Consider the following 27939-nt stretch of genomic DNA (forward strand, 5'->3'; position numbering starts at 1 on the left):
GACTCAATACACAATATTCAATGCTTTGCTGAATGAGTACTGCACAGCTAGGACAGGGGTGAGTACGCAGCCAGTGAGCATGGCACTGCTGGGGCAGGGGTGTGTACACAGCCAGTGAGCAGGGCACTGCTGGGACAGAGCTGGGTACACAGCCAGTGAGCACTGCACTGCTAGGACAGGAGTGAGTACATAGCCAGTGAGCATGGCACTGCTAGGACAGGGGTTGTACGCAGCCAGTGAGCACGGCACTGCTGGGACAGGGGTGAGTACGCAGCCAGTGAGCACTGCACTACTAGGAATTGGGTGGGTACACAGCCGTGAGCACTGCACTACCAGAACAGGGGTGAGTACGCAGCCAGTGAGCACTGCATTGCTAGGACTGGGGTGGGTACACAGCCAGTGAACACTGCGCTGCTAGGACAGGGGTGTGTACGCAGCCAGTGAGCACGGCACTGCTGGGACAGGAGTGAGTACATAGCCAGTGAGCACGGCACTGCTGGGACAGCGGTAAGTACACAGACAGTGAGCACTGCACTGCTAGGACTGGGGTGAGTACACAGCAAGTGACACTGCATTTCTAGGACAGCAGTGAGTACACAGCCAATGAGTACTGCATTGCTGGGACAGGGGTGTGTATGCAGCCAGTGAGTACTGCATTGCTAGGACAGGAGTCAGTACATAGCCAGTGAACACTGCATTGCCAGGACAGGGGTGAGTACACAGCCAGTGAGTACTGCATTGCTGGGACAGGGGAGTGTACGCAGCCAGTGAGTACTGTATTGCTAGGACAGGAGTGAGTACACAGCCAGTGAACACTGCATTGCCAGGACAGGGGTGAGTGCACAGCCAGTGACACTGCACAGCTGGGACAGTGGTGAGTACACAGACAGTGAATACTGCACTGCTAGGACAGGGGTGAGTACACAGCCAGTGACACTGCACTGCTAGGACAGGGGTGAGTGCACAGACAGTGACACTGCATTGCTAGGACAGGGGTGAGTACACAGCCAGTGACACTGCATTGCTAGGACAGGGGTGAGTGCACAGACAGTGACACTGCATTGCTAGGACAGGGGTGAGTACACAGACAGTGACACTGCATTGCTAGGACAGGGGTGAGTACACAGCCAGTGACACTGCATTGCTAGGACAGGGATGAATACACAGACAGTGAATACTGCACTGCTAGGACAGGGGTGAGTGCACAGACAGTGACACTGCATTGCTAGGACAGGGGTGAATACACAGACAGTGAATACTGCATTGCTAGGACAGGGGTGAGTACACAGACAGTGACACTGCACTGCTAGGACAGGGTGAGTACACAGACAGTGACACTGCATTGCTGGGACAGGGGTGAGTACACAGACAGTGACACTGCACTGCTAGGACAGGGTGAGTACACTGCATTGCTGGGACAGGGGTGAGTACACAGACAGTGACACTGCACTGCTAGGACAGGGTGAGTACACAGACAGTGACACTGCATTGCTGGGACAGGGGTGAGTACACAGCCAGTGACACTGCATTGCTAGGACAGGGGTGAGTACACAGACAGTGACAGTGCATTGCTAGGACAGGGGTGAGTACACAGACAGTGACACTGCATTGCTAGGACAGGGTGAGTACACAGACAGTGACACTGCATTGCTAGGACAGGGTGAGTACACAGACAGTGACACTGCATTGCTGGGACAGGGGTGAGTACACAGCCAGTGACACTGCACTGCTAGGACAGGGTGAGTACACTGCATTGCTGGGACAGGGGTGAGTACACAGACAGTGACACTGCACTGCTAGGACAGGGTGAGTACACAGACAGTGACACTGCATTGCTGGGACAGGGGTGAGTACACAGCCAGTGACACTGCGCTGCTGGGACAGGGTGAGTACACAGACAGTGACACTGCACTGCTGGACATGGTGAGTACACAGACAGTGACACTGCATTGCTAGGACAGGGGTGAGTACACAGCCAGTGACACTGCATTGCTAGGACAGGGATGAGTACACAGACAGTGACACTGCACTGCTAGGACAGGGGTGAGTACACAGACAGTGACACAGCACTGCTAGGACAGGGGTGAGTACACAGACAGTGACACTGTGCTGCTGGACATGGTGAGTACACAGCCAGTGACACTGCATTGCTAGGACAGGGGTGAGTGCACAGACAGTGACAGTGCATTGCTAGGACAGGGGTGAGTGCACAGACAGTGAATACTGCACTGCTAGGACAGGGGTGAGTACACAGACAGTGACACTGCATTGCTGGGACAGGGGTGAGTACACAGACAGTGAATACTGCATTGCTGGGACAGGGGTGAGTACACAGCCAGTGACACTGCGCTGCTGGGACAGGGTGAGTACACAGACAGTGACACTGCATTGCTAGGACAGGGCTGAGTACACAGCCAGTGACACTGCGCTGCTAGGACAGGGCTGAGTACACAGCCAGTGACACTGCGCTGCTGGACATGGTGAGTACATAGACAGTGACACTGCGCTGCTTGGACAGGGGTGAGTACACAGACAGTGACACTGCACTGCTAGGACAGGGGTGAGTACGCAGCCAGTGAGCACGGCACTGCTGGGGCAGGGGTGTGTGCATAGCCAGTGAGCACGGCACTGCTAGGACAGGAGTGAGTACATAGCCAGTGAGCATGGCACTGCTAGGACAGGGGTTGTACGCAGCCAGTGAGCACGGCACTGCTGGGACAGGGGTGAGTACGCAGCCAGTGAGCACTGCACTGCTAGGAATTGGGTGGGTACACAGCCAGTGAGCACTGCACTACCAGAACAGGGGTGAGTACGCAGCCAGTGAGCACTGCATTGCTAGGACTGGGGTGGGTACACAGCCAGTGAACACTGCACTGCTAGGACAGGGGTGTGTACGCAGCCAGTGAGCACGGCACTGCTAGGACAGGGGTGAGTACACAGCCAGTGAACACTGCACTGCTAGGACAGGGGTGAGTACGCAGCCAGTGAGCACTGCATTGCTAGGACAGGGGTGAGTACGCAGCCAGTGAGCACTGCATTGCTAGGACTGGGTTGGGTACACAGCCAGTGAACACTGCGCTGCTAGGACAGGGGTGTGTACGCAGCCAGTGAGCACGGCACTGCTGGGACAGGAGTGAGTACATAGCCAGTGAGCATGGCACTGCTGGGACAGGGGTGAGTACGATGTCAGTGAGCACGGCACTGCTGGGACAGCGGTAAGTACACAGACAGTGAGCACTGCACTGCTAGGACTGGGGTGAGTACACAGCAAGTGAACACTGCACTGCTAGGACTGGGGTGAGTACACAGCAAGTGAACACTGAACTGCTCGGACAGGGGTGAGTACACAGCCAGTGACACTGCATTTCTAGGACAGCAGTGAGTACACAGCCAATGAGTACTGCATTGCTGGGACAGGGGTGTGTATGCAGCCAGTGAGTACTGCATTGCTAGGACAGGAGTCAGTACATAGCCAGTGAACACTGCATTGCCAGGACAGGGGTGAGTACACAGCCAGTGAGTACTGCATTGCTGGGACAGGGGAGTGTACGCAGCCACTGACACTGCATTGCCAGGACAGGAGTGAGTACACAGCCAGTGAGCACTGCACTGCCAGGACAGGGGTGAGTACGCAGCCAGTGAGCACTGCACTGCTGGGGCAGGAGTGAGTACACAGCCAGTGAGCACTGCACAGCTGGGACAGTGGTGAGTACACAGACAGTGAGCACTGCACTGCTAGGACAGGGGTGAGTACACAGCCAGTGACACTGCATTGCCAGGACAGTGGTGAGTACACAGCCAGTGAACACTGCATTGCTAGAACAGTGGCGAGTACGCAGCCAGTGAGCACTGCATTGCCAGGACAGTGGTGAGTACACAGCCAGTGAACACTGCATTGCTAGAACAGTGGCGAGTACGCAGCCAGTGAGCACTGCACTGCTAGGACAGTGGTGAGTACACAGCCAGTGAACACTGCATTGCTAGAACAGTGGCGAGTACACAGCCAGTGAGCACTGCACTGCCAGGACAGGGGTGAGTACGCAGCCAGTGAGCACTGCACTGCTGGGGCAGGAGTGAGTACACAGCCAGTGAGCACTGCACTGCCAGGACAGGGGTGAGTACACAACCAGTGACACTGCACTGCTAGGACAGGGGCGAGTACACAGCCAGTGAACACGGCACAGCTGGGACAGTGGTGAGTACACAGACAGTGAGCACTGCACTGCTAGGACAGGGGTGAGTACACAGCCAGTGACACTGCACTGCTAGGACAGGGGTGAGTACACAGCCAGTGACACTGCGCTGCTAGGACAGGGGTGAATACACAGACAGTGAATACTGCACTGCTAGGACAGGGGTGAGTGCACAGACAGTGACACTGCATTGCTAGGACAGGGATGAATACACAGACAGTGAATACTGCACTGCTAGGACAGGGGTGAGTGCACATACAGTGACACTGCATTGCTAGGACAGGGATGAATACACAGACAGTGAATACTGCACTGCTAGGACAGGGGTGAGTGCACATACAGTGACACTGCACTGCTAGGACAGGGGTGAGTACACAGCCAGTGGCACTGCATTGCTAGGACAGGGATGAATACACAGACAGTGAATACTGCACTGCTAGGACAGGGGTGAGTGCACATACAGTGACACTGCATTGCTAGGACAGGGATGAATACACAGACAGTGAATACTGCACTGCTAGGACAGGGGTGAGTGCACATACAGTGACACTGCATTGCTAGGACAGGGGTGAGTACACAGACAGTGACACTGCACTGCTAGGACAGGGGTGAGTGAACAGACAGTGACAGTGCATTGCTAGGACAGGGGTGGGTACACAGACAGTGACACTGCATTGCTAGGACAGGGGTGAGTACACAGCCAGTGACACTGCATTGCTAGGACAGGGGTGAGTACACAGACAGTGACACTGCATTGCTAGGACAGGGATGAATACACAGACAGTGAATACTGCACTGCTAGGACAGGGGTGAGTGCACATACAGTGACACTGCATTGCTAGGACAGGGGTGAGTACACAGACAGTGACACTGCACTGCTAGGACAGGGGTGAGTGAACAGACAGTGACAGTGCATTGCTAGGACAGGGGTGGGTACACAGACAGTGACACTGCATTGCTAGGACAGGGGTGAGTACACAGCCAGTGACACTGCATTGCTAGGACAGGGGTGAGTACACAGACAGTGACACTGCGCTGCTAGGACAGTGGTGAGTACACAGCCAGTGACACTGCATTGCTAGGACAGGGGTGAGTACACAGACAGTGACACTGCACTGCTGGGACAGGGGTGAGTACACAGCCAGTGACACTGCGCTGCTGGGACAGGGTGAGTACACAGACAGTGACACTGCGCTGCTAGGACAGGGCTGAGTACACAGACAGTGACACTGCGCTGCTGGACATGGTGAGTACATAGACAGTGACACAGCGCTGCTTGGACAGGGGTGAGTACACAGCCAGTGACACTGCATTGCTAGGACAGGGGTGAGTACACAGACAGTGACACAGCACTGCTAGGACAGGGGTGAGTACACAGACAGTGACACAGCACTGCTAGGACAGGGGTGAGTACACAGACAGTGACACTGCATTGCTAGGACAGGGGTGAGTACACAGACAGTGACACAGCACTGCTAGGACAGGGGTGAGTGCACAGACAGTGACAGTGCATTGCTAGGACAGGGGTAAGTACACAGCCAGTGACAGTGCATTGCTAGGATAGTGGTGAGTACACAGCCAGTGACACTGCGCTGCTAGGACAGGGGTGAGTACACAGCCAGTGACACTGCATTGCTAGGACAGGTGTGAGTACACAGCCAGTGACACTGCACTGCTAGGACAGGGGTGAGTACACAGCCAGTGACACTGCATTGCTAGGACAGGGGTGAGTACACAGCCAGTGACACTGCATTGCTAGGACAGGGGTGAGTACACAGCTAGTGACACTGCATTGCTAAGACAGGGGTGAGTACACAGACAGTGACACTGCACTGCTGGGACAGGGGTGAGTACACAGACAGTGACAGTGCATTGCTAGGACAGGGGTGAGTACACAGCTAGTGACACTGCACTGCTAGGACAGTGGTGAGTACACAGCCAGTGACACTGCGCTGCTAGAACAGGGGTGAGTACACAGACAGTGACACTGCATTGCTAGGACAGTGGTGAGCACACAGCCAGTGACACTGCGCTGCTAGAACAGGGGTGAGCACACAGCCAGTGACACTGCGCTGCTAGAACAGGGGTGAGTACACAGCCAGTGACACTGCGCTGCTGGACATGGTGAGTACACAGCCAGTGACACTGCATTGCTGGGACAGGGGTGAGTACACAGACAGTGACACTGCATTGCTGGGACAGGGGTGAGTACACAGCCAGTGACACTGCGCTGCTGGGACAGGGCTGAGTACACAGATAGTGACACTGCGCTGCTGGACATGGTGAGTACATAGACAGTGACACTGCATTGCTTGGACAGGGGTGAGTACACAGCCAGTGACACTGCATTGCTAGGACAGGGGTGAGTACACAGCCAGTGACACTGCATTGCTAGGACAGGGGTGAGTACACAGACAGTGAGCACTGCACTGCTAGGACAGGGGTGAGTACGCAGCCAGTGAGCACTGCACTGCTAGGACAGGGGTGAGTACACAGCCAGTGACACTGCATTGCCAGGACAGTGGTGAGTACACAGCCAGTGAACACTGCATTGCTAGAACAGTGGCGAGTACACAGCCAGTGAGCACTGCACTGCCAGGACAGGGGTGAGTACGCAGCCAGTGAGCACTGCACTGCTGGGGCAGGAGTGAGTACACAGCCAGTGAGCACTGCACTGCCAGGACAGGGGTGAGTACACAGCCAGTGACACTGCACTGCTAGGACAGGGGCGAGTACACAGACAGTGACACTGCACTGCTAGGACAGGGGCGAGTACACAGCCAGTGAACACGGCACAGCTGGGACAGTGGTGAGTACACAGACAGTGAGCACTGCACTGCTAGGACAGGGGTGAGTACACAGCCAGTGACACTGCATTGCCAGGACAGTGGTGAGTACACAGCCAGTGAACACTGCATTGCTAGAACAGTGGCGAGTACGCAGCCAGTGAGCACTGCACTGCTAGGACAGGGGTGAATACACAGACAGTGAATACTGCACTGCTAGGACAGGGGTGAGTGCACAGACAGTGAATACTGCACTGCTAGGACAGGGGTGAGTGCACATACAGTGACACTGCATTGCTAGGACAGGGATGAATACACAGACAGTGAATACTGCACTGCTAGGACAGGGGTGAGTGCACATACAGTGACACTGCATTGCTAGGACAGGGGTGAGTACACAGCCAGTGACACTGCGCTGCTAGGACAGGGGTGAGTGAACAGACAGTGACACTGCATTGCTAGGACAGGGGTGGGTACACAGACAGTGACACTGCATTGCTAGGACAGGGGTGAGTACACAGCCAGTGACACTGCATTGCTAGGACAGGGGTGAGTACACAGACAGTGACACAGCACTGCTAGGACAGGGGTGAGTACACAGACAGTGACACTGCATTGCTAGGACAGGGGTGAGTACACAGACAGTGACACAGCACTGCTAGGACAGGGGTAAGTACACAGCCAGTGACACTGCATTGCTAGGACAGGGGTGAGTACACAGACAGTGACACAGCACTGCTAGGACAGGGGTGAGTACACAGACAGTGACACAGCACTGCTAGGACAGGGGTGAGTACACAGACAGTGACACTGCATTGCTAGGACAGGGGTGAGTACACAGACAGTGACACAGCACTGCTAGGACAGGGGTAAGTACACAGCCAGTGACAGTGCATTGCTAGGATAGTGGTGAGTACACAGCCAGTGACACTGCGCTGCTAGAACAGGGGTGAATACACAGACAGTGACACTGCATTGCTAGGACAGGGGTAAGTACACAGACAGTGACACAGCACTGCTAGGACAGGGGTGAGTACACAGCCAGTGACACTGCATTGCTAGGACAGGGGTAAGTACACAGACAGTGACACAGCACTGCTAGGACAGGGGTGAGTACACAGCCAGTGACACTGCATTGCTAGGACAGGGGTAAGTACACAGACAGTGACACAGCATTGCTAGGACAGGGGTGAGTACACAGCCAGTGACACTGCATTGCTAGGACAGGGGTGAGTACACAGCCAGTGACACTGCATTGCTAGGACAGGGGTGAGTACACAGACAGTGACACTGCATTGCTGGGACAGGGGTGAGTACACAGCCAGTGACACTGCGCTGCTGGGACAGGGCTGAGTACACAGATAGTGACACTGCGCTGCTTGGACAGGGGTGAGTACACAGCCAGTGACACTGCGCTGCTAGGACAGGGGTGGGTACACAGACAGTGACACAGCACTGCTAGGACAGGGGTGAGTACACAGCCAGTGACACTGCATTGCTAGGACAGGGGTGAGTACACAGCCAGTGACACTGCATTGCTAGGACAGGGGTGGGTACACAGACAGTGACACAGCACTGCTAGGACAGGGGTGAGTACACAGCCAGTGACACTGCGCTGCTAGAACAGGGGTGAGTACACAGACAGTGACACTGCGCTGCTGGACATGGTGAGTACACAGCCAGTGACACTGCGCTGCTGGGACAGGGCTGAGTACACAGATAGTGACACTGCATTGCTAGGACAGGGCTGAGTACACAGACAGTGACACTGCACTGCTGGGACAGGGTGAGTACACAGACAGTGACACTGCATTGCTAGGACAGGGGTGAGTACACAGACAGTGACACTGCATTGCTGGGCCAGGGTGAGTACACAGCCAGTGACACTGCATTGCTAGGACAGGGGTGAGTGCACAGACAGTGACACTGCGCTGCTGGGACAGGGTGAGTACACAGCCAGTGACAGTGCATTGCTAGGACAGGGGTAAGTACACAGACAGTGACACTGCATTGCTAGGACAGGGGTGAGTACACAGACAGTGACACCGCGCTGCTGGGACAGGGTGAGTACACAGACAGTGACACTGCATTGCTGGGACAGGGTGAGTACACAGCCAGTGACACTGCGCTGCTGGGAGAGGGTGAGTACACAGCCAGTGACAGTGCATTGCTGGGACAGGGTGAGTACACAGACAGTGAGCACTGCGCTGCTGGGAGAGGGTGAGTACACAGCCAGTGACAGTGCATTGCTGGGACAGGGGTGAGTACACAGACAGTGACACTGCGCTGCTGGGAGAGGGTGAGTACACAGCCAGTGACAGTGCATTGCTAGGACAGGGGTGAGTACACAGCCAGTGACACTGCATTGCTGGGCCAGGGTGAGTACACAGACAGTGACACTGCATTGCTAGGACAGGGGTGAGTACACAGACAGTGACACTGCATTGCTAGGACAGGGGTGAGTACACAGACAGTGACACTGCGCTGCTAGGACAGTGGTGAGTACACAGCCAGTGACACTGCATTGCTAGGACAGGGGTGAGTACACAGACAGTGACACTGCGCTGCTGGGACAGGGTGAGTACACAGACAGTGACACTGCACTGCTGGGAGAGGGTGAGTACACAGACAGTGACACTGCATTGCTAGGACAGGGGTGAGTACACAGACAGTGAATACTGCATTGCTGGGACAGGGTGAGTACACAGCCAGTGACACTGCGCTGCTGGGAGAGGGTGAGTACACAGACAGTGACACTGCATTGCTAGGACAGGGGTGAGTACACAGACAGTGACACTGCATTGCTGGGCCAGGGTGAGTACACAGCCAGTGACACTGCATTGCTAGGACAGGGGTGAGTACACAGACAGTGACACTGCGCTGCTGGGACAGGGTGAGTACACAGCCAGTGACACTGCGCTGCTGGGAGAGGGTGAGTACACCGACAGTGACAGTGCATTGCTAGGACAGGGGTGAGTACACAGACAGTGACACTGCGCTGCTAGGACAGGGGTGAGTACACAGACAGTGACACTGCGCTGCTGGGACAGGGGTGAGTACACAGCCAGTGACAGTGCATTGCTAGGACAGGGGTGAGTACACAGCCAGTGACAGTGCATTGCTAGGACAGGGGTGAGTACACAGCCAGTGACACTGCGCTGCTGGGACAGGGGTGAGTACACAGACAGTGACACTGCATTGCTAGGACAGGGGTGAGTACACAGACAGTGACACTGCGCTGCTGGGACAGGGGTGAGTACACAGACAGTGACACTGCGCTGCTAGGACAGGGGTGAGTACACAGACAGTGACACTGCGCTGCTGGGACAGGGGTGAGTACACAGCCAGTGACACTGCATTGCTAGGACAGGGGTGAGTACACAGCCAGTGACACTGCGCTGCTAGGACAGGGGTGAGTACACAGACAGTGACACTGCGCTGCTAGGACAGGGGTGAGTACACAGACAGTGACACTGCGCTGCTGGGACAGGGGTGAGTACACAGCCAGTGACAGTGCATTGCTAGGACAGGGGTGAGTACACAGCCAGTGACAGTGCATTGCTAGGACAGGGGTGAGTACACAGCCAGTGACACTGCGCTGCTGGGACAGGGTGAGTACACAGACAGTGACACTGCGCTGCTGGGACAGGGTGAGTACACAGCCAGTGACACTGCGCTGCTGGGACAGGGTGAGTACACAGCCAGTGACACTGCATTGCTAGGACAGGGGTGAGTACACAGCCAGTGACACTGCGCTGCTGGGACAGGGTGAGTACACAGCCAGTGACACTGCATTGCTAGGACAGGGGTGAGTACACAGACAGTGACACTGCGCTGCTGGGACAGGGTGAGTACACAGACAGTGACACTGCATTGCTGGGACAGGGTGAGTACACAGCCAGTGACACTGCATTGCTTGGACAGGGGTGAGTACACAGCCAGTGACACTGCATTGCTAGGACAGGGGTGAGTACACAGCCAGTGACACTGCGCTGCTAGGACAGGGGTGAGTACACAGCCAGTGACACTGCGCTGCTGGGACAGGGGTGAGTAAACAGACAGTGACACTGCGCTGCTAGGACAGGGGTGAGTACACAGCCAGTGACACTGCATTGCTAGGACAGGGGTGAGTACACAGCCAGTGACACTGCGCTGCTAGGACAGGGGTGAGTACACAGCCAGTGACACTGCGCTGCTGGGACAGGGGTGAGTAAACAGACAGTGACACTGCGCTGCTAGGACAGGGGTGAGTACACAGCCAGTGACACTGCGCTGCTAGGACAGGGGTGAGTACACAGCCAGTGACACTGCATTGCTAGGACAGGGGTGAGTACACAGCCAGTGACACTGCGCTGCTAGGACAGGGGTGAGTACACAGCCAGTGACACTGCGCTGCTAGGACAGGGGTGAGTAAACAGACAGTGACACTGCGCTGCTAGAACAGGGGTGAGTAAACAGACAGTGACACTGCGCTGCTAGAACAGGGGTGAGTACACAGCCAGTGAGTACTGCCAGCTGGAAAAGGGCTGATCAACAAGCCAGTGAGTACAGTTGGCTGTCGCAAATTATCCACCTCATTTGAGTCTGACTCCTGTTTGGTTTACCTCCAAGCAGAATGGACACAGCAATTCATTCTAGAAATAGCGATAATGGTCAAAGAGCAGATCAATTTTTCTCAGTTTATTCTGTTTTACGGTATAGCTATGATTAGTACAATCAAAATATCATGTAAATGTAAGCTTTGTTTACATTTGGACACATTACACTGTATTCTTCGATTAATCTGGGGGGAAATGACAGGTTTAACATGTGAACTGGCCTTTAGTTGAGAAAATATCAGTTTTCACAATTTGAGCAGAATTTCACATGTATAAAAATATTACGCGAGTCAGAAAACGTGTTTCAATAGCTCTGACCATTTGAAGCCTAACAGCGAATGCAGAATAAATAGAATATCACAAAATAGAATATGCGAATGCGTGCACAATTGTACTTTCACCCGGGAGAATGTCCTTGACCACACTCGGGTGAACATTTTATACTTACAAATAAAAGAGTAACCCACTACTATCAGTGCAATAGCGCTTAAGTTAAATAATCATTTGTAAGTCCTACACTGTAGGCAAAAAGGGGCTTTACATGTCTCCCTATAAACACGTCTCCCTATAAACACAATGAATACTGTTACTCAGTTGGCGGCCTTCATTGTTTGCAGGCAGCATCACCCTATTGGAAGTCCTCTGCCTCCTAGTCCTTTAATAAGCTGTGCAGCTTGACCAAGACAGTTAAGTACCATATTTTGGAGAAGTCATTCTCAAGTCTTAAACATCTGTTTCCACATAGGACGGTTGCTGATCCCCCAGAGGATTTGTTTTTTTCCCAGAATAGATGCGCGTTTGGCTTGTTTTACAGATATCCTGCAGTAACACGGAGTAATCTTCCTTCCATTGTCTGAATTCCTCTGAGGTCAAGTGTGGACTTTCCAAGAGCTGGTTTATTATCGCCATGTCTGCTTCTTTGGACTAGTTAATGGAAAGGAAAGAAGGAAAAAAATCAGCCATAATTGCTATGATTACTAGTCATGATAGAAGTAATTTACTGCCAGGCTCCCAAGACCTGTGTGTTCCCCTTCATGGATTCAGTAAAGGCTAGCATGTTTTATATGTGGTTTTTCTTACATTCAAATAAAACTCGGACACATGCATCCAGTCAGAAAAACAATCCTTGACCATTACCCTCTGCTTCCTGTCACTAAGCCAATTCTGGGCCCAATTTGGCAAATTACCTTGGATCCCATGGGCTCTTACCTTGTCTATCAGTCTCCTATGTGGGACCATATCAAAAGCTTTGCGGAAGTCCAAGTAGACTACGTCAAATGCATTACCCTCACGTACGCACCAGGTCACCTTTTTAAAAAATTCAATCAATTTGGTCAGACATGAGCTGGGATTCTCCGGTATCCAGGGTCGCGCCGTACTGGCGCCAAAGAATGGCGTGAACCATTCTGGTGTTGGGCCGCCTGGAAGATGCGGAATTCTCCGCACCTTCGGGGGCTAGGTCGGCGCTGGAGTGGTTGGCGACGTGCCATCCGGTGTCGAAGGGCCTCAGCCGGCCGGCACGAGTTGGCGCATGCGCAGGAGAGCCAGCATGTTCCCAGAACCGCTGCCGTGATCCCTGCGCATGCGCAGGGGGTTTCTTCTCCGCGCCGGCCATGGCGGAGCTTTACAGAGGCCGGCGCGGAGGGAAAGAGTGCCCCCACGGCACAGGCCCGCCCGCAGATCGGTGGGCCCCGATCGCGGGCCAGGCCACCGTGGGGACCCACATCGGGCTGGATACCCCCCCTCGAGGACTCCGCAGGCCGCTCTCAGAGACAGGTCCCGCCGATACGGACCTGGTCTAAGCCACCCAAGCGGGACTGGCTGAAAACAGGCGGCCGCTCGGCCCATCGGTGGGGGCAACTGCCAACGGCCCCTGACCGGTGCGGCGCGATCCCCACTTCCGCCAAAAAAATGGCGCTGGGGAATTTGGCAGCCGCTGTCGGAGCGGCGTGGCAGGATTCATGCCGCCTCCCGGCAATTCTCCGACTCGCCGGGGGTTCGGAGAATCCCGCCCATGATCTCCCGTTAACAAAACCATGCTGTCTGTTCTTGATTAATTCCTGTCTCTCCAAATGCAGATTAAATCTATCTCTCAGAATTGTTTCCTTTAGCTTCCCCACCACTGAGGTTAGACTGACTGGTCTGTAGTTTCCTGGTTTATCCCTTCCTCCCTTCTTGAATAATGGTAATACATTGGCTATCCTCCAGTACCTCTCCTGTGGGCAGAGAGGAATTGAAAAGTATTGCCAGCGCCCCTGCTATTTCCTCCCTTGCCTCACCAGCAGCCTGGGATACATTTCATCTGGCCCTGGAAATTTATCTACTTTTAAGCCTGCCAGACCACCCAGAACCTCCTCTCTGTCTCTGTTCATTTCTTTAATTTTATTACAGTCCTTTTCCCTGATTTCTATACCCACACTGCCCCTCTCACGAGTGAACACTGACACTCATTTGGAACCATATCTATGTCCTCTGGCTCCACACACAGACTACCACTGTGGTCCTTAATGGGCCCTACTCTTTCCCTAGTTCTCCTTTTACCCTTAACAGACTTGTAAACAACTTAGAATTTTTCTTTATTTTACCTGCCAGTATCCTTTTATGTCTATCTTTTGCTCTTCTAATTTGCTTTTCAAGTTCCCTCTTGCACATTTTATATGCCTCTCGGGCTTCTGCTGTTTTGAGCCCTCGATATCTGCCATAAGCCTCCCTTTTTCTCCTTATTCAATGCTGTATATCCCTCGATATCCAGGGATCACTGGGTTTGTTGTTCCCAACCTTTTTCTTGATTGGAACATGTTGGCCCTGTACTCTCCCTATTTCCTTCTTGAATGTGTCCCACTGTTCTGTCACAGATTTACTTAAAAGTCTCTGCTCCCCAATTTGATCCTGGCCCCGGCTCTGGGTCACTGTCCGTGTGGAGTTTGCACATTCTCCCCGTGTCTGCATGGGTCTCACCCCCACAACCGAAGTTTACTTTGGCGTTTTCAAGGTGGATGTAGATTTTCTTGCAGAACAAAATAATGTTTTACCGATTTTGTCTCCCTGTTCCATTTTTCAACAACCCAGCAATTTAGCAAATTATGCTTGTCGAAGCAATTATGCTTTATTAACAGATACAGGAAGAAATATTGACAGATTTTATTGACAGATACAGGGCGGTATGGTGGCTCAGTGGTTAGCACTGCTAACTCACAGCGCCAGGACCCCGGTTCAATTCCGGCCTTGGGTCACTGTCTGTGTGGAGTTTGCACTTTCTCCCCATGTCTGCGTGGGTTTCCTCTGGATGCTCCGGTTTCCTCCCACAGTCCAAAGATGTGTGGGTTAGGTGGATTGGCCGTGATAAATTGCCCCTTAGTGTCCAGGCTTGTGCAGGTTAGTTTACGGGAATAGGGCGGGGAAGGGAACATGGATAGGGTACCCTTCTGGAGGATCAGTGCAGGCTTGATGGGCCGAATGGCCTCCTTTTACACTGTAGGGATTCTATGAGTCTATGAAAGCTGATATATGCATACCTTCAAAGTACTATTCAAAACTCTGAATTTGTGCAATTTTTCATTGATGATAGGATTATTACTGCGCTTTATAAAGGATCTCCTGTAATCCTTTCTTGATGAAGGCCGACGTTTCCCAATAGGGGAAAGACTGGCTTTCTCTAAGGATTTGTACAACTGTTCCATTTCATCTGAATTTTGTGGTTGATCTGAAAGACAAACAGCAAAATAAATGTCAAATGTACTCCTCACGTACACTAATGCACATTTAAATTGATGCAGACTGTTCATTAAACGAGTTGACAAAATAGAATACTAATCACCATAATCAAACAAATTAATTGAATGCAATTGAAATGATCTTAAAAGTTGCACTAGATGCCACAACAAATTAAAGAGAACATTTGCCCGTGGTTGAATTCTTCCCTCAGTAAAAGGGATCATTAGCATCTCATTCATTTCTGGAGACCAATGAAGGTTCTTCGTGAAATCATAGAATCATATAGCACCGAAGGAGGCCATTTGAACGTACATGCTGTAGTGATATGCATCACTGTATATACACAAGGGGTTAATGTAAATACACTACAACTAAGTAACCACTAGAGGGAGCACCAGAGATGTATGTATACATAGACAAACAGGAAGTCAGGAGACTCTTCACAGGAATGGCAGCTGGTGAGCATGGCACAGATAGGCAGCTCAGTTGTAACATACTATAACCGCTGGAGAGAGAAGGAACTCATAGAAATAAAGCATCTCCTTCAACTGTAAGACTACGAGCTTTATTCAGACACAAGGAATAATACACATGCTTGTGTAGGTTCTTTGAAAGAGCTCCTGGCTCCTTCCCAACAACCCTCAAAATGTTTCCTTTTCAAGTATCAATCCTGTTCCCCTTTAAAGGTTACTACTAAATCTTTGTTCACCAGCCTTTTGAATTTCCAGATGTTTGGCATTCCCAGCTATACATCCAATGAATGGAAATTCACCACACAAAGAATGCCATTGAGTGCAGCTCCAACAACACTCAAGAAGCTCGACACCATCCAGGATAAAGCAGCCCGCTTGATTGGCAGCCCTTTCACAAACATTCACTCCCTCCACCCCGATGAATAATAGCAGCAGAATGTACCATCTGCAAGGTGCACTGCAGGAACTCACCTGCAGTGAGCGACACCTTCCAAATCCACAACCAATACCAGCTAGAAGGGCAAGAGCAGCAGACACATGGGACCACCTGGAAATTCCCCTTCAAGCCATTCCGCTGATGGCCGAGATGCTCACAGGCACCTTGGCGGTAGAACTTAAGAAATTACAGCAGGCTGTCTCTGAGGACCTCGACAGGACATTCGAAGGGGCCCTGGCCTCCATTTGTGCGGCCGTGGCAAAAATGGCAAGATGGCAAAGGCGCAAGGCATGGTCATACAGGGTGTGGAGACTCCCCTCTCCCCCACCCACCGCCCCGGGCAGAGTTACAGATTGCCTCCCTGGAAGGGGAGATGGCACAGGTGGCCGGGATAATAAGGCACTGAGGGCCAAGGTAGATGATCTGGAGAATCATCTCAGAACATGGAACTTGAGAAACGTGGGGCTGCTGGAGGGCCTGGGTCCTACAGATTACATGTCACAGATGTTTGGGAAGATGGTGGGGGAGGGTGGAATAACATTCCCACCCAAGCTGGATTGGACCCAACGCTCACTCTGGCAAAAGCCCCATTCTGGTGAAGCACTGCAGGCGATCATTATGCGGTTCCCTAGCTACAGGGGAAGGAGCGAGTCCTGCGGTGGACAAAGGATCATCGGGACTATAATTGGGAGGGTTGTTCCATTAGGCTCTAACAGGATGTAGGCGCAGAACTGGCAAAGAAGGGTGGGCCATTCAATAAGGTCAAGGCCGCATTTTACAGGAAGATTGTTTATTACAATGTTCGATTTAGTGTGGTGTACCCTGCACACATCCGATTGACTTATGACTTGAACGACTACTATTTTGATGCACTGAGGCACTTTGATGCAGATGCGTTTGTGAAGAACCATGGGCAGGGGTCGGGCTAACTGTAAATTGTATTTATTGTGTGACCTCTGTTTGGGGAGATGCCATGTGATTTTTGGGGATTTGTTGGGGGGGGGGGGGGTTTCTGGGCATTTCTGAGTTTGTATTTGTATTTTTCCTGTCTGTTTATGGAATTGATATTTTTTCCTTTGACTGTTAAAGTTGGATGTAGATGGAGACTTGTTGGTGTTCTAGTTATTTTTTACTCTGAGCGGGGGCTGCCCTGCTCGGTGTAGAGTTAGCTAATGCGAGCAGAGTGCTGGGGGTAACTGCAGCTCATTATATTCGGGGAGTTTTCAATGATGAACTTGGGATCTTTGCTTTCACACGGTTTGGGATTAGGAGTTTGGGGTAGGGGGTGCGGAGTGTGGGGGCCTTTGATCATTTTGTTGCTGTTTACTGGTTTATTTGGGTGTTGTAGTGGTGGGAGGCGAGCTGAGGGGGAGGGAGGGCAGAGGGTTAGTTATCTGAAGGTGACTACAATGTTTTCTTTGTTCTGTTCTGATGGGGGGTTTGGTGGCCATCTTGAGTACTCTTGGGGAAGTTTCTGGGTTACCCCACATGGTGGGAAAGGCTGACTCTGGATTGGGGGGGGGGGGCGGGTGGGAGATTGCCCCCTGTCCAGTTGGTCACTTGGAATGTAAGGGTCTTGAACGGCCCAGTAAAAAGATGCACATCGTAACAGTTTAAATGCAGATGTGGTGTTTTTGCAGGAGACCCATTTACGAATCAAGGACCAGACAAGGCTACAGAAGGGCGGGGTGGGGCAGGTATTCCATTCGGACTTTGACAGTAGGGCCTTCTACCAAACCGCCACAACCCCCGATTCTGATTAATAAAAGGGTATCATTTTTGATGGTTAAAAGATTGGCGGACCCAAACGGGAGGTGTGCGATCGTTAGTGGTCCACCGGTGGTCTTAGTTAATTTGTATGCACCAAATGGGGATGATACAGCTTTTGTCAACATGTTGCTGGCTTTTATTCCCGACCTGGACTCGCAACAGTTAATTCGGGAGGGTGGAGGACACTGGGCTATTGGATCCTTGTCTGGAAGGATCGAGACCCAAGTCTTTGATTCCAGATGGGTGGTGGGGGGGGGGGGGGGGGGGGGTGTTGCAGACCTTTTACATCTGAGTGAGAAGGAGTTTTCTTTTTTCTCTCATGTCCATCAGGTCTACTCTCAAATTGACTTTTTATGATGGTTGGGTTTCTAAGTGAGACTTGGTGGGGGTTCTCCGACATCGTTATGCTCTCACTCGAGTGAAATGAGGCAGGTGAATAGCAAAAGAGGCCGAAGATGAGGGCTGCGCCAGGCGGCAAGCAGTTTGCGATGCAAGCGGCCCACTCCCGTAGGCAAAATCGGCATTCTGCCTTAGCGTAGCGAGAAACCAATTATCACCACTCAAGCCCTATTTCCATATAATTAACGGGAGCCACTCTTAATCCAACGGCCTCCCATGCTCCAGCCAGCCACCCCAACAAGTGGTCACGCTGGCGCCGATTAGTACTCCTTTTTAAAAACGTGAAACTGGAGGAAGGGCTTCTATGGGGAGGTGATGAGCGCCATCTTTGCTTGTTAGCAGGGAGCACGGTCTTGGCGAATCAGCTGGCAAGCCTTCATTTGCTGCTTCATTAAGTGGACCAATTAACATTGAATAGGGTTGCCAGCATCGCTGGGCCGAGCGTGAGGAAGCTTGTAGCAGTTCCAGCTCGCTACCACGCTTAGAAAGCTTTCCGGAGAATCGTTCCTTTAGTAATAATAATATTTATTAACACTGCGATGAAGTTACTGTGAATAGCTCCTAGTTGCCACATTCCGGCGCCTGTTCGGGTACACAGAGGGAGAATTCAGAATGTCCAAATTATCTAACAGCACGTCTTTCGGGACTTGTGAGAGGAAACCGGAGCACCCGGAGGAATCCCACGCAGACACGGGGAGAACTTGCAGACTCCGCACAGACAGTGACCCGGAATTGAACCTGGGACCCTGGCGCTGTGAAGCAACAGTGCTAACCACTGTGCTCTTAGTCATTTTGGGGGAAAATTCACCAATATATTTTAAATTATGTAGGAATGGGATAGGGTAGATCGAAGCAGTTTTCAGTAGTTGGATTAAGAATGGAAAAAGCCATAGATAAAGACTAAATTTAAGAGATTTAGAATAGTGAGCAAAAGAAATGTCTTTGTATAGAGAATTGAGGGACTCCAGAATTCACTTTAAGCACTCATGGTTGAGACAGAAGCAATAACCTGACTATTAATTTCCCCCACAAGATAGGCAGGAGGGGAGTTAGGGTTAAACTATCAAATATTCAAAATGGGACCGGAACCTGGTGGGGCACATTATTAGTTTATTTAAATTTGATTTCCATAGTGCAATTGTGAGCTCGATATGAAATATGCTGCCACAGAGTGGGTTTCTTGGAGGTGGGAAGCCAACAGTGAAAGTTAGGTGGGAGCTGCCAGCTCCACATTAAATCTTTTTTGGCACCCCTTATTGGGCAGGAGATGCAGGAGTGCTTCTCTTCAGACCCCTCAAAGGAGCCTTCGGCCTCCCATGTGCCCATTGTAGACGTTCTCTCAGCAGTTTTCATTACCAGTCTGCACTCTACTCCCTCCACATAAGTGTGCACATTAAGCAAGAGGTGTGCGTTACTGAGGGAGATGAGCGATTGCAGAGTTTATCACAGGAGCCCAGGGGAGGGCAGTATAAGACAGCAAACTGGAACTTGGAACTTTTGTGGCATCGGAACTTAAACAGCAGCAAATCAAACACCAGACACGGTGACAAAATTATTGTGTATCCATGTGATCTGCATTACTCAACCACTGTATCGAATAATCCAGCAAAGACTATTCAGATCACCGTGTCTGCAGATTCTCTCACAGAGCTATTGAATTTGTCCCATTCACCCGTCCATTCCCCCGTAAATGCTTCCCCGTCAAGAGTTTATCTAATTCCCTTTTGGAGATTATTTTCACAAAAGAAGGGTTCCATCACCCTTTTTGACAACACAACCCTGATTCAGACTACTTGCTGGTGTCAAGCTGTGTGTGTTGGATGGTTTAGCCTGACTTGCTGACTCTGGGACCGGTGCTCTGGGACCAGTGTTCTGGCGAAAAGAGTAAATAGGGTGGTCAATAGAACTTTAAACTAGAGATTGGGGGGGAAGGGAAAGTCAGGGAACCAAGAGGTGAAGTAATCAGTGGGAAGCGTAGCTGCTTAGGAATACAGAAAAGCACGAAAAGACAGAACTCAGAAGAGGTTACGATAGTCCCCATCTCACAAAATGTGACAGTGTATGGCAAGGCTCAGTAAACCAAGGTCCACCACACTAAGAAAACAAAAAGGGACGGTCAATAGAGAATTAAAGGTGCTATATTTAAATGTGCGCAGTGTACGGAACAAGGTAGATGAGCTTTTGGCCCAGATTGTGACTGGCAGGTATGATATGGTAGGCATCACAGAGACGTGGTTGCAGGGGGTTCAGGACTGGCATTTAAACATCCAGGGATTCACAACCTATCGAAAAGACAGAGAGGTGGGCAGAAGGGGCAGGGTTGCCTTGTTAATTAGGAATGAAATTAAATCAATAGCACTAAATGACATAGGGTCAGATGATGTGGAGTCTGTGTGGGTAGAGTTGAGGAACCACAAAGGCAAAAGAAACATAATGGGAGTTATGTACAGGCCTCCTAACAGTGGTCAGGACCAGGGGCACAAAATGCACCACGAAATAGAAAGGGCATGTCAGAAAGGCAAGGTCACAGTGATCATGGGGGTCTTCAATATGCAGGTGGACTGGGTAAATAATGTTGCCAGTGGACCCAAAGAAAGGGAATTCATTGAATGTTTACAGGAGGGTTTTTTGGAACAGCTTGTGATGGAGCCCACGAGGGAACAGGCCATTCTGGACTTAGTGTTATGTAATGAGCCAGACTTGATAAAAGATCTTAAAGTAAGGGAACACTTAGGAGGCAGTGATCATAATATGGTAGAATTCAGTCTGCAATTTGAATGAAAGAAGGTAGAATCAGATGTAAAGGTGTTACAGTTAAATAAAGGTAACTACAGGGGCATGAGGGAGGAACCGACGAAAATCGACTGGGGGCAGAGCCTAGTGGGAAAGACAGTAGAACAGCAATGGCAGGAGTTTCTGGGAGTAATTGAGGACACAGTACAGAGGTTCATCCCAAAGAAAAGAAAGGTTATCAGAGGGGGGATTAGGCAGCCATGGCTGACAAAGGAAGTCAAGGAATGCATCAAAGCAAAAGAGAAAGCCTATAATGTGGCAAAGAGTAGTGGGAAGTCAGAAGATTGGGGAGGCTACAAAAACAAACAGAGGATAACAAAGAGAGAAATAAGAAAAGAGAGGATCAAATATGAAGGTAGGCTAGCCAGTAACATTAGGAATGATAGTAAAAGTTTCTTTAAAAACATTAAAAACAAACGGGAGGCAAAAGTAGACATTGGGCCGCTCCAAAATGACGCTGGTAATCTAGTGATGGGAGACAAGGAAATAGCTGAGGAACTAAATAAGTACTTTGCGTCAGTCTTCACAGTAGAAGACATGAGTAATATCCCAACAGTTCAGGAGAGTCAGGGGGCAGAATTGAATATGGTAGCCATCACAAAGGAGAATGTGCTAGAGAAACTAAGAGGTCTAAAAATTGCTAAATCTCCGGGCCCAGATGGGCTACATCCTAGAGTTCTAAAGGAGATAGCTGAAGAAATAGTGGAGGCGTTAGTTATGATCTTTCAAAAGTCACTGGAGTCAGGGAAAGTCCCAGAGGATTGGAAAATCACTGTTGTACCCCCCTGTTCAAGAAGGGAACAAGAAAAAAGATGGAAAATTATAGGCCAATTAGCCTAACCTTGGTTGTTGGCAAGATTCTAGAATCCATCGTTAAAGATGAGATTTCTAAATTCTTGGAAGTGCAGGGTCGGATTAGGACAAGTCAGCCTGGATTTAGTAAGGGGAGGTCGTGCCTGACAAACCTGTTAGAGTTCTTTGAAGAGATAATAAATAGGTTAGACCAAGGAGAGCCAATGGATGTTATCTATCTTAACTTCCAAAAGGCCTTTGATAAGGTGCCTTATGGGAGACTGTTGAGTAAAATAAGGGCCCATGGTATTCGAGGCAAGGTACTAACATGGATTGATGATTGGCTGTCAGGCAGAAGGCAGAGAGTTGGGATAAAAGGTTCTTTTTCAGAATGGCAACCGGTGACGAGTGGTGTCCCGCAGGGTTCAGTGTTGGGGCCACAGCTGTTCTCTTTATATATTAACGAGCTAGATGACGGGACTGGGGGCATTCTGGCTAAGTTTGCCGATGATACAAAGATAGGTGGAGGGGCAGGTAGTATTGAGGAGGTGGGGAGGCTGCAGAAAGATTTAGACAGTTTAGGAGAGTGGTCCAAGAAATGGCTGATGAAATTCAACGTGGGCAAGTGCGAGGTCTTGCACTTTGGAAAAAAGAATAGAGGCATGGACTATTTTCTAAACGGTGACAACATTCATAATGCTGAAGTGCAAAGGGACTTGGGAGTCCTAGTCCAGGATTCTCTAAAGGTAAACTTGCAGGTTGAGTCCGTAATTAAGAAAGCAAATGCAATGTTGTCATTTATCTCAAGAGGCTTGAAATATAAAAGCAGGGATGTACTTCTGAAGCTTTATAAAGCACTAGTTAGGTCCCATTTCGAATACTGTGAGCAATTTTGGGTCCCACACCTCAGGAAGGACATACTGGCACTGGGGCGGCTGCAGCGAAGATTCACACGGATGATCCCAGGAATGGTAGGCCTAACATATGATGAACGTCTAAGGATCCTGGGATTATATTCATTGGAGTTTAGGAGGTTGAGGGGAGATCTAATAGAAACTTACAAGATAATGAATGGCTTAGATAGGGTGGACGTAGGGAAGTTGTTTCCATTAGTAGGGGAGACTAGGACCCGGAGGCACAGCCTTAGAATAAAAGGGAGTCACTTTAGAACAGAGATGAGGAAGGAAAAATTTCTTCAGCCAGAGAGTGGTGGGTCTGTGGAATTCATTGCCACAGAGGGCGGTGGAGGCCGGGATGTTGAGTGTCTTTAAGGCAGAAGTTGATAAATTCTTGATTTCTCGAGAAATTAAGGGCTATGGAGAGAGAGCGGGTAAATGGAGTTGAAATCAGCCATGATTGAATGGTGGAGTGGACTTGATGGGCCGAATGGCCTTACTTCCACTCCTATGCCTTATGGTCTTATGTATTCTCTGGGCAAAGCTTTTCAGATGATGCCGTTTCATTGCAACCAAGGAACCTGTTGGGGAATGTACCCCGTCGATGTTGCTGCCCCTCACTTAGGAGAAAGTCCCGCCTCAGAGAGCTGTCAACCAATCTGAACCAGCCACTTCCACCCATTCCATAAGATGTAGGAGCAAAAGTAGGCTATTCAGCCCATCGAGCCTGCTCTGCCATTCAATGAGATCATGGCTGGTCTGATATAATCCTCAACCCCACTTTCCCATCTTAACCACACAACCCTTGATTCCCTCACTGATTAAAATTGTGTTTATCTCAGCCTCAAACATAATTACGACCCTGTCTCTAAAGTTCTTTGCGGTAAGGAATTCCACAGATTCACTACCCTCTGAGAAGATATTCCTCCTCAGGTAAAAAACGGGATGAGGTCCTACAAGCAGAATTTAGGGAGTTAGGAGCCAAGTTAAAAAGTCGGACCTTAGAGGTAGTAATCTCAGGATTGCTACCAGTGCTACGTGGTAGTCACAGTAGAAATGAAAGAATAGGCAGGATGAATGCGTGGCTTGAGAGATGGTGCAGGAGGGAGGGGTTCAGATTTTTGGGACATTGGGCCCGGTTCTGGGGTAGGTGGGACTACTACAAATTGGACGGTCTACACCTGGGGCGGACTGGAGCACCAATGTCCTTGGGGGTGCTTTTGCTAACGCTGTTGGGGAGGGTTTAAACTAATGTGGCAGGGGTTTGGGAACCAAATGAGGAGGTTAGTGGACAGTAAGGAGGTAGTAACTAAAGCCTGTAAGGAACTAGATCATGAAGTCAGCATGACTAACGGGAAGAGTAGGCAGGGAGCAGATGATGAACGCAAAGGGACTGGTGGTCTGAGGTGCATTTGTTTTCATGCAAGAAGTGTAGGTAAGGCAGATGAATTTAGGGTTTGGATTAGTACCTGGGAGTATGATGTTATTGCTATTACTGAGACTCGGTTGAGGGAAGGGCATGATTGGAACTAAATATCCCAGGATATCGATGCTTCAGGCGGGATAGAGAGGGAGGTAAAAGGGGTGGAGGAGTTGCATTACTGGTCAGAGAGGATATCACAGCTGTGCTGAAGGAGGGCACTATGGAGGGCTCGAGTAGTGAGGCGATATGGGCAGAGCTCAGAAATAGGAAGGGTGCGGTAACAATGTTGGGGCTGTACTACAGACCTCCCAACAGCAAGCGTGAGATAGAGGTACAAATACGTAAACAGATTATAGAAAGATGTAGGAGCAACAGGGTGGTGGTGATAGGAGATTTAAATTTTTCCAACATTTACTGGGATACACTTAATGTTAGAGGTCTAGATGGAGCAGAATTTGTAAGGAGCATCCAGGAGGGTTTTCTAGAGCAGTATGTAAATAGTCCAACTCGGGAAGGGGCCATACTGGACCTGGTGTTGGGGAATGAGCCCGGCCAGGTGGTTGAAGTTTCAGTAGGGGATTACTTTGGGAATAGTGATCACAATTCTGTAAGTTTTAGAATATTCATGGACAAAGACGAGAGTGGTCCTAAAGTAAGAGTGCTAAATTGGGGGAAGGCCAACTATACCAAAATTCGGCAGGAGCTGGGGAATGTGGATTGGGAGCAGCTGATGAAGGTAAATCCATATTTGATATGTGGGAGGCTTTTAAAGAGAGGTTGATTAGAGTGCAGGGCAGCCATGTCCCTGTGAAAATGAGGGATAGAAATGGCAAGATTAGGGAACCATGGATGACAGGTGAAATTGTGAGACTAGCTGAGAGGAAAAAGGAAGCATACATAAGGTCTAGGCGACTGAAGACAGAAGAAGCTTTGGAAGAATATCGGGAATGTAGGACTAATCTGAAATGAGGAATCAAGAGAGCTAAAAGGGGTCATGAAATATCTTTAGCAAACAGGGTTAAGGAAAATCCCAAAGCCTTTTATTCATATATAAGGAGCAAGAGGGTAACTAGAGAAAGGGTTGGCCCACTCAAGGACAAAGGAGGAAAGTTAAGCGTGGAGTCAGAGAAAATGGATGAGATTCTTAACGAGTACTTTGCATCGGTATTCACCGAGGAGAGGGACATGACGGATGTTGAGGTTAGGGATAGATGTTTGATTACTCTAGGTCAAGCCGGCAGAAGGAGGGAGGATGTGTTGGGTATTCTAAAAGGCAGAAAGGTGGACAAGTCCCCAGGTCCGGATGGGATCTATCCAGGTTACTGAGGGAAGTGAGAGAGGAAATAGCTGGGGCCTGAACAGATATCTTTGCAGCATCCTTGAACACGGGTGAGGTACCGGAGGACTGGAGAATTGCTAATGTTGTCCCCTTGTTTAAGAAGGGTAGCAGGGATAATCCAGGTAATTATAGAGTGGTGAGCCTGACGTCAGTGGTAGGGAAGCTGCTGGAGAAGATACTGAGGGATAGGATCCATTCCCATTTGGAAGAAAATGGGCTTATCAGTGATAGGCAACATGGTTTTGTGCAGGGAAGGTCACATCTTACCAACTTAATAGAATTCTTTGAGGAAGTGACAAAGTTGATTGATGAGGGAAGGGCTGTAGATGTCATATACATGGACTTCAGTAAGGTGTTTGATAAGGTTCCCCATGATAGGCTGATGGAGAAAGTGAAGTCTCATGGGGTCCAGGGTGTACTAGCTAGATGGATAAAGAACTGGCTGGGCAACAGGAGACAGAGAGTAATAGTGGAAGGGAGTTTCTCAAAATGGAGAACTGTGACCATTGCTGTTCCACAGGGATCCGTACTGGGACCACTGTTGTTTGTGATATACATAAATGATCTGGAGGAAGGTATAGGTGGTCTGATTAGCAAGTGTGCAGATGACACGAAGATTGGTGGAGTAGCAGATAGTGAAGGGAACTGTCAGAGAATACAGCAGAAAAAAGATAGATTGGAGAGTTGGGCGGAGAAATGGCAGATGGAGTTCAATCCGGGCAAATGCGAGGTGATGCATTTTGGAAAATCCAATTCAAGAGCGAACTATACGGTAAATGAAAAAGCCCTGGGGAAAATTGATGTACAGAGAGATCTAGGTGTTCAGGTCCATTGTACCCTGAAGGTGGCTGCGCAGGTCGATAGAGTGGTCAAGAAGGCATACAGCATGCTTTCCTTCATCGGAAGGGGTACTGAGTACAAGAGTTGGCAGGTCATGTTACAGTTGTATAAGACTTTGGTTCGGCCACATTTGGAATACTGCGTACAGTTCTGGTCACCACATTACCAAGGATGTGGATGCTTTGGAGAAGGTGCAGAGGAGGTTCACCAGGATGTTGCCTGGTATGGAGGGCACTAGCTATGAAGAGAGGTTGAGTAGATTAGGATTATTTTCATTAGAAAGACGGAGGTTGAGGGGGGTCCTCATTGAGGTCTACAAAATCATGAGAGGTATAGACAGGGTGGATAGCAAGAAGCTTTTTCCCAGAGTGGGGGACTCAATTACTAGGGGTCACGAGTTCAAGGTGAGAGGGGAAAAGTTTCAGGAAGATATACGTGGAAAGTTCTTTACGCAGAGGGTGGTGGGTGCCTGGAACACATTGCCGGCGAAGGTGGTAGAGGTGGGCACAAAAGTGGGATGCAAGATGTATGTAGACAGATACATGAATGGGCAGGGAGCAGAGGGATACAGATCCTTAGAAAATAGGAGACAGTTTTAGATAGAGGTTCTGGATCGGCGCAGGCTTGGAGGGCCGAAGGTCCTGTTCCTGTGCTGTAATTTTTCTTTGTTCTTCTTTGTTCTATCTCTGTCTCAAATGGGTGACCCTGTATTCTTTGATTATGCCCTCTGGTCTTAGACTCCCAGCATCTTTCCTGTCAAGCCCTTGAGAAGCCTATATGTCTCAATAAGGTTACCTCTCATTCTTCTAAACTCCAATGAGTACAGGCTCAACAGGGCAGTATGGTGGCACAGTGGTTAGCACTGCTGCCTCATAGCACCAGGGACCCCAGTTCAATCCCGGCCACAGTTGACTCACTGTGTGGAGTTTGCACTTTCTCCCCGTGTCTGCGTGGGCTTCCTCTGGGTGCTGCGGTTTCCTCCCACAGTCCTAAGATGTGCAGGTTATGTGGATTGGCTATGCTAAATTTCCCCTTAATGCCCCAAAAAGATGTGTAGGTTAGGGTTATTACATAGGAATTAGGAACAGCAGTAGGTAATTCAGCCCTTCGAGCCTGCTCCACCATTCAATCAGAATATGGCTGATCTCTTTCTGGTCTCAAATCCACCTCCCTACCTGTTCCCTATATTTCTGTAAGGCAGGCATAGGGCAGGGGAGTGAGCTTGCCTGGAGTACTCTTTCAGAGGCTCGGTGCAGACTCAATGAGTCGAATGGCCTCCTTCTGCATTGTAGCGACTCTATGATTCTCTCCTCATAAGAAAATCCCTCCATACCTGGGGTCAACCTAGTAAACCTTCTCTGGACTGCCTCCAATGCTAGCATGTCTCTCCTTAGATAAGGAGATGACAACTATTCATTGTATTTAGATGTTTCTAGTTTAGAAACCAGCAAAGAATGACTAAAATAATGAGGGAGAAATTAAGAGTA

General features: G+C 50.1%; 1 protein-coding gene across 3 annotated transcripts in view; it reads right to left on the minus strand.

Moving 5' to 3' along the window:
• Positions 1-11639: 11639 nt before the first annotated feature.
• Positions 11640-27939, minus strand: part of ipcef1 (interaction protein for cytohesin exchange factors 1) — a 218963-nt gene continuing 202663 nt past the window's right edge. For all 3 annotated transcript variants that reach the window (XM_072507730.1, XM_072507731.1, XM_072507729.1), the window contains exons 10-11: positions 15093-15280; positions 11640-12501 (exon numbers count right to left, since the gene is read on the minus strand). In XM_072507730.1, the coding sequence (XP_072363831.1) occupies positions 12301-12501; positions 15093-15280 (389 nt within the window). In that variant the 3' untranslated portion in view covers positions 11640-12300. The remainder of the gene's footprint in view (positions 12502-15092; positions 15281-27939) is intronic.

Source organism: Scyliorhinus torazame, chromosome 1, assembly GCF_047496885.1.
Source record: "Scyliorhinus torazame isolate Kashiwa2021f chromosome 1, sScyTor2.1, whole genome shotgun sequence".
Taxonomy (NCBI): Eukaryota; Metazoa; Chordata; class Chondrichthyes; order Carcharhiniformes; family Scyliorhinidae; genus Scyliorhinus; species Scyliorhinus torazame.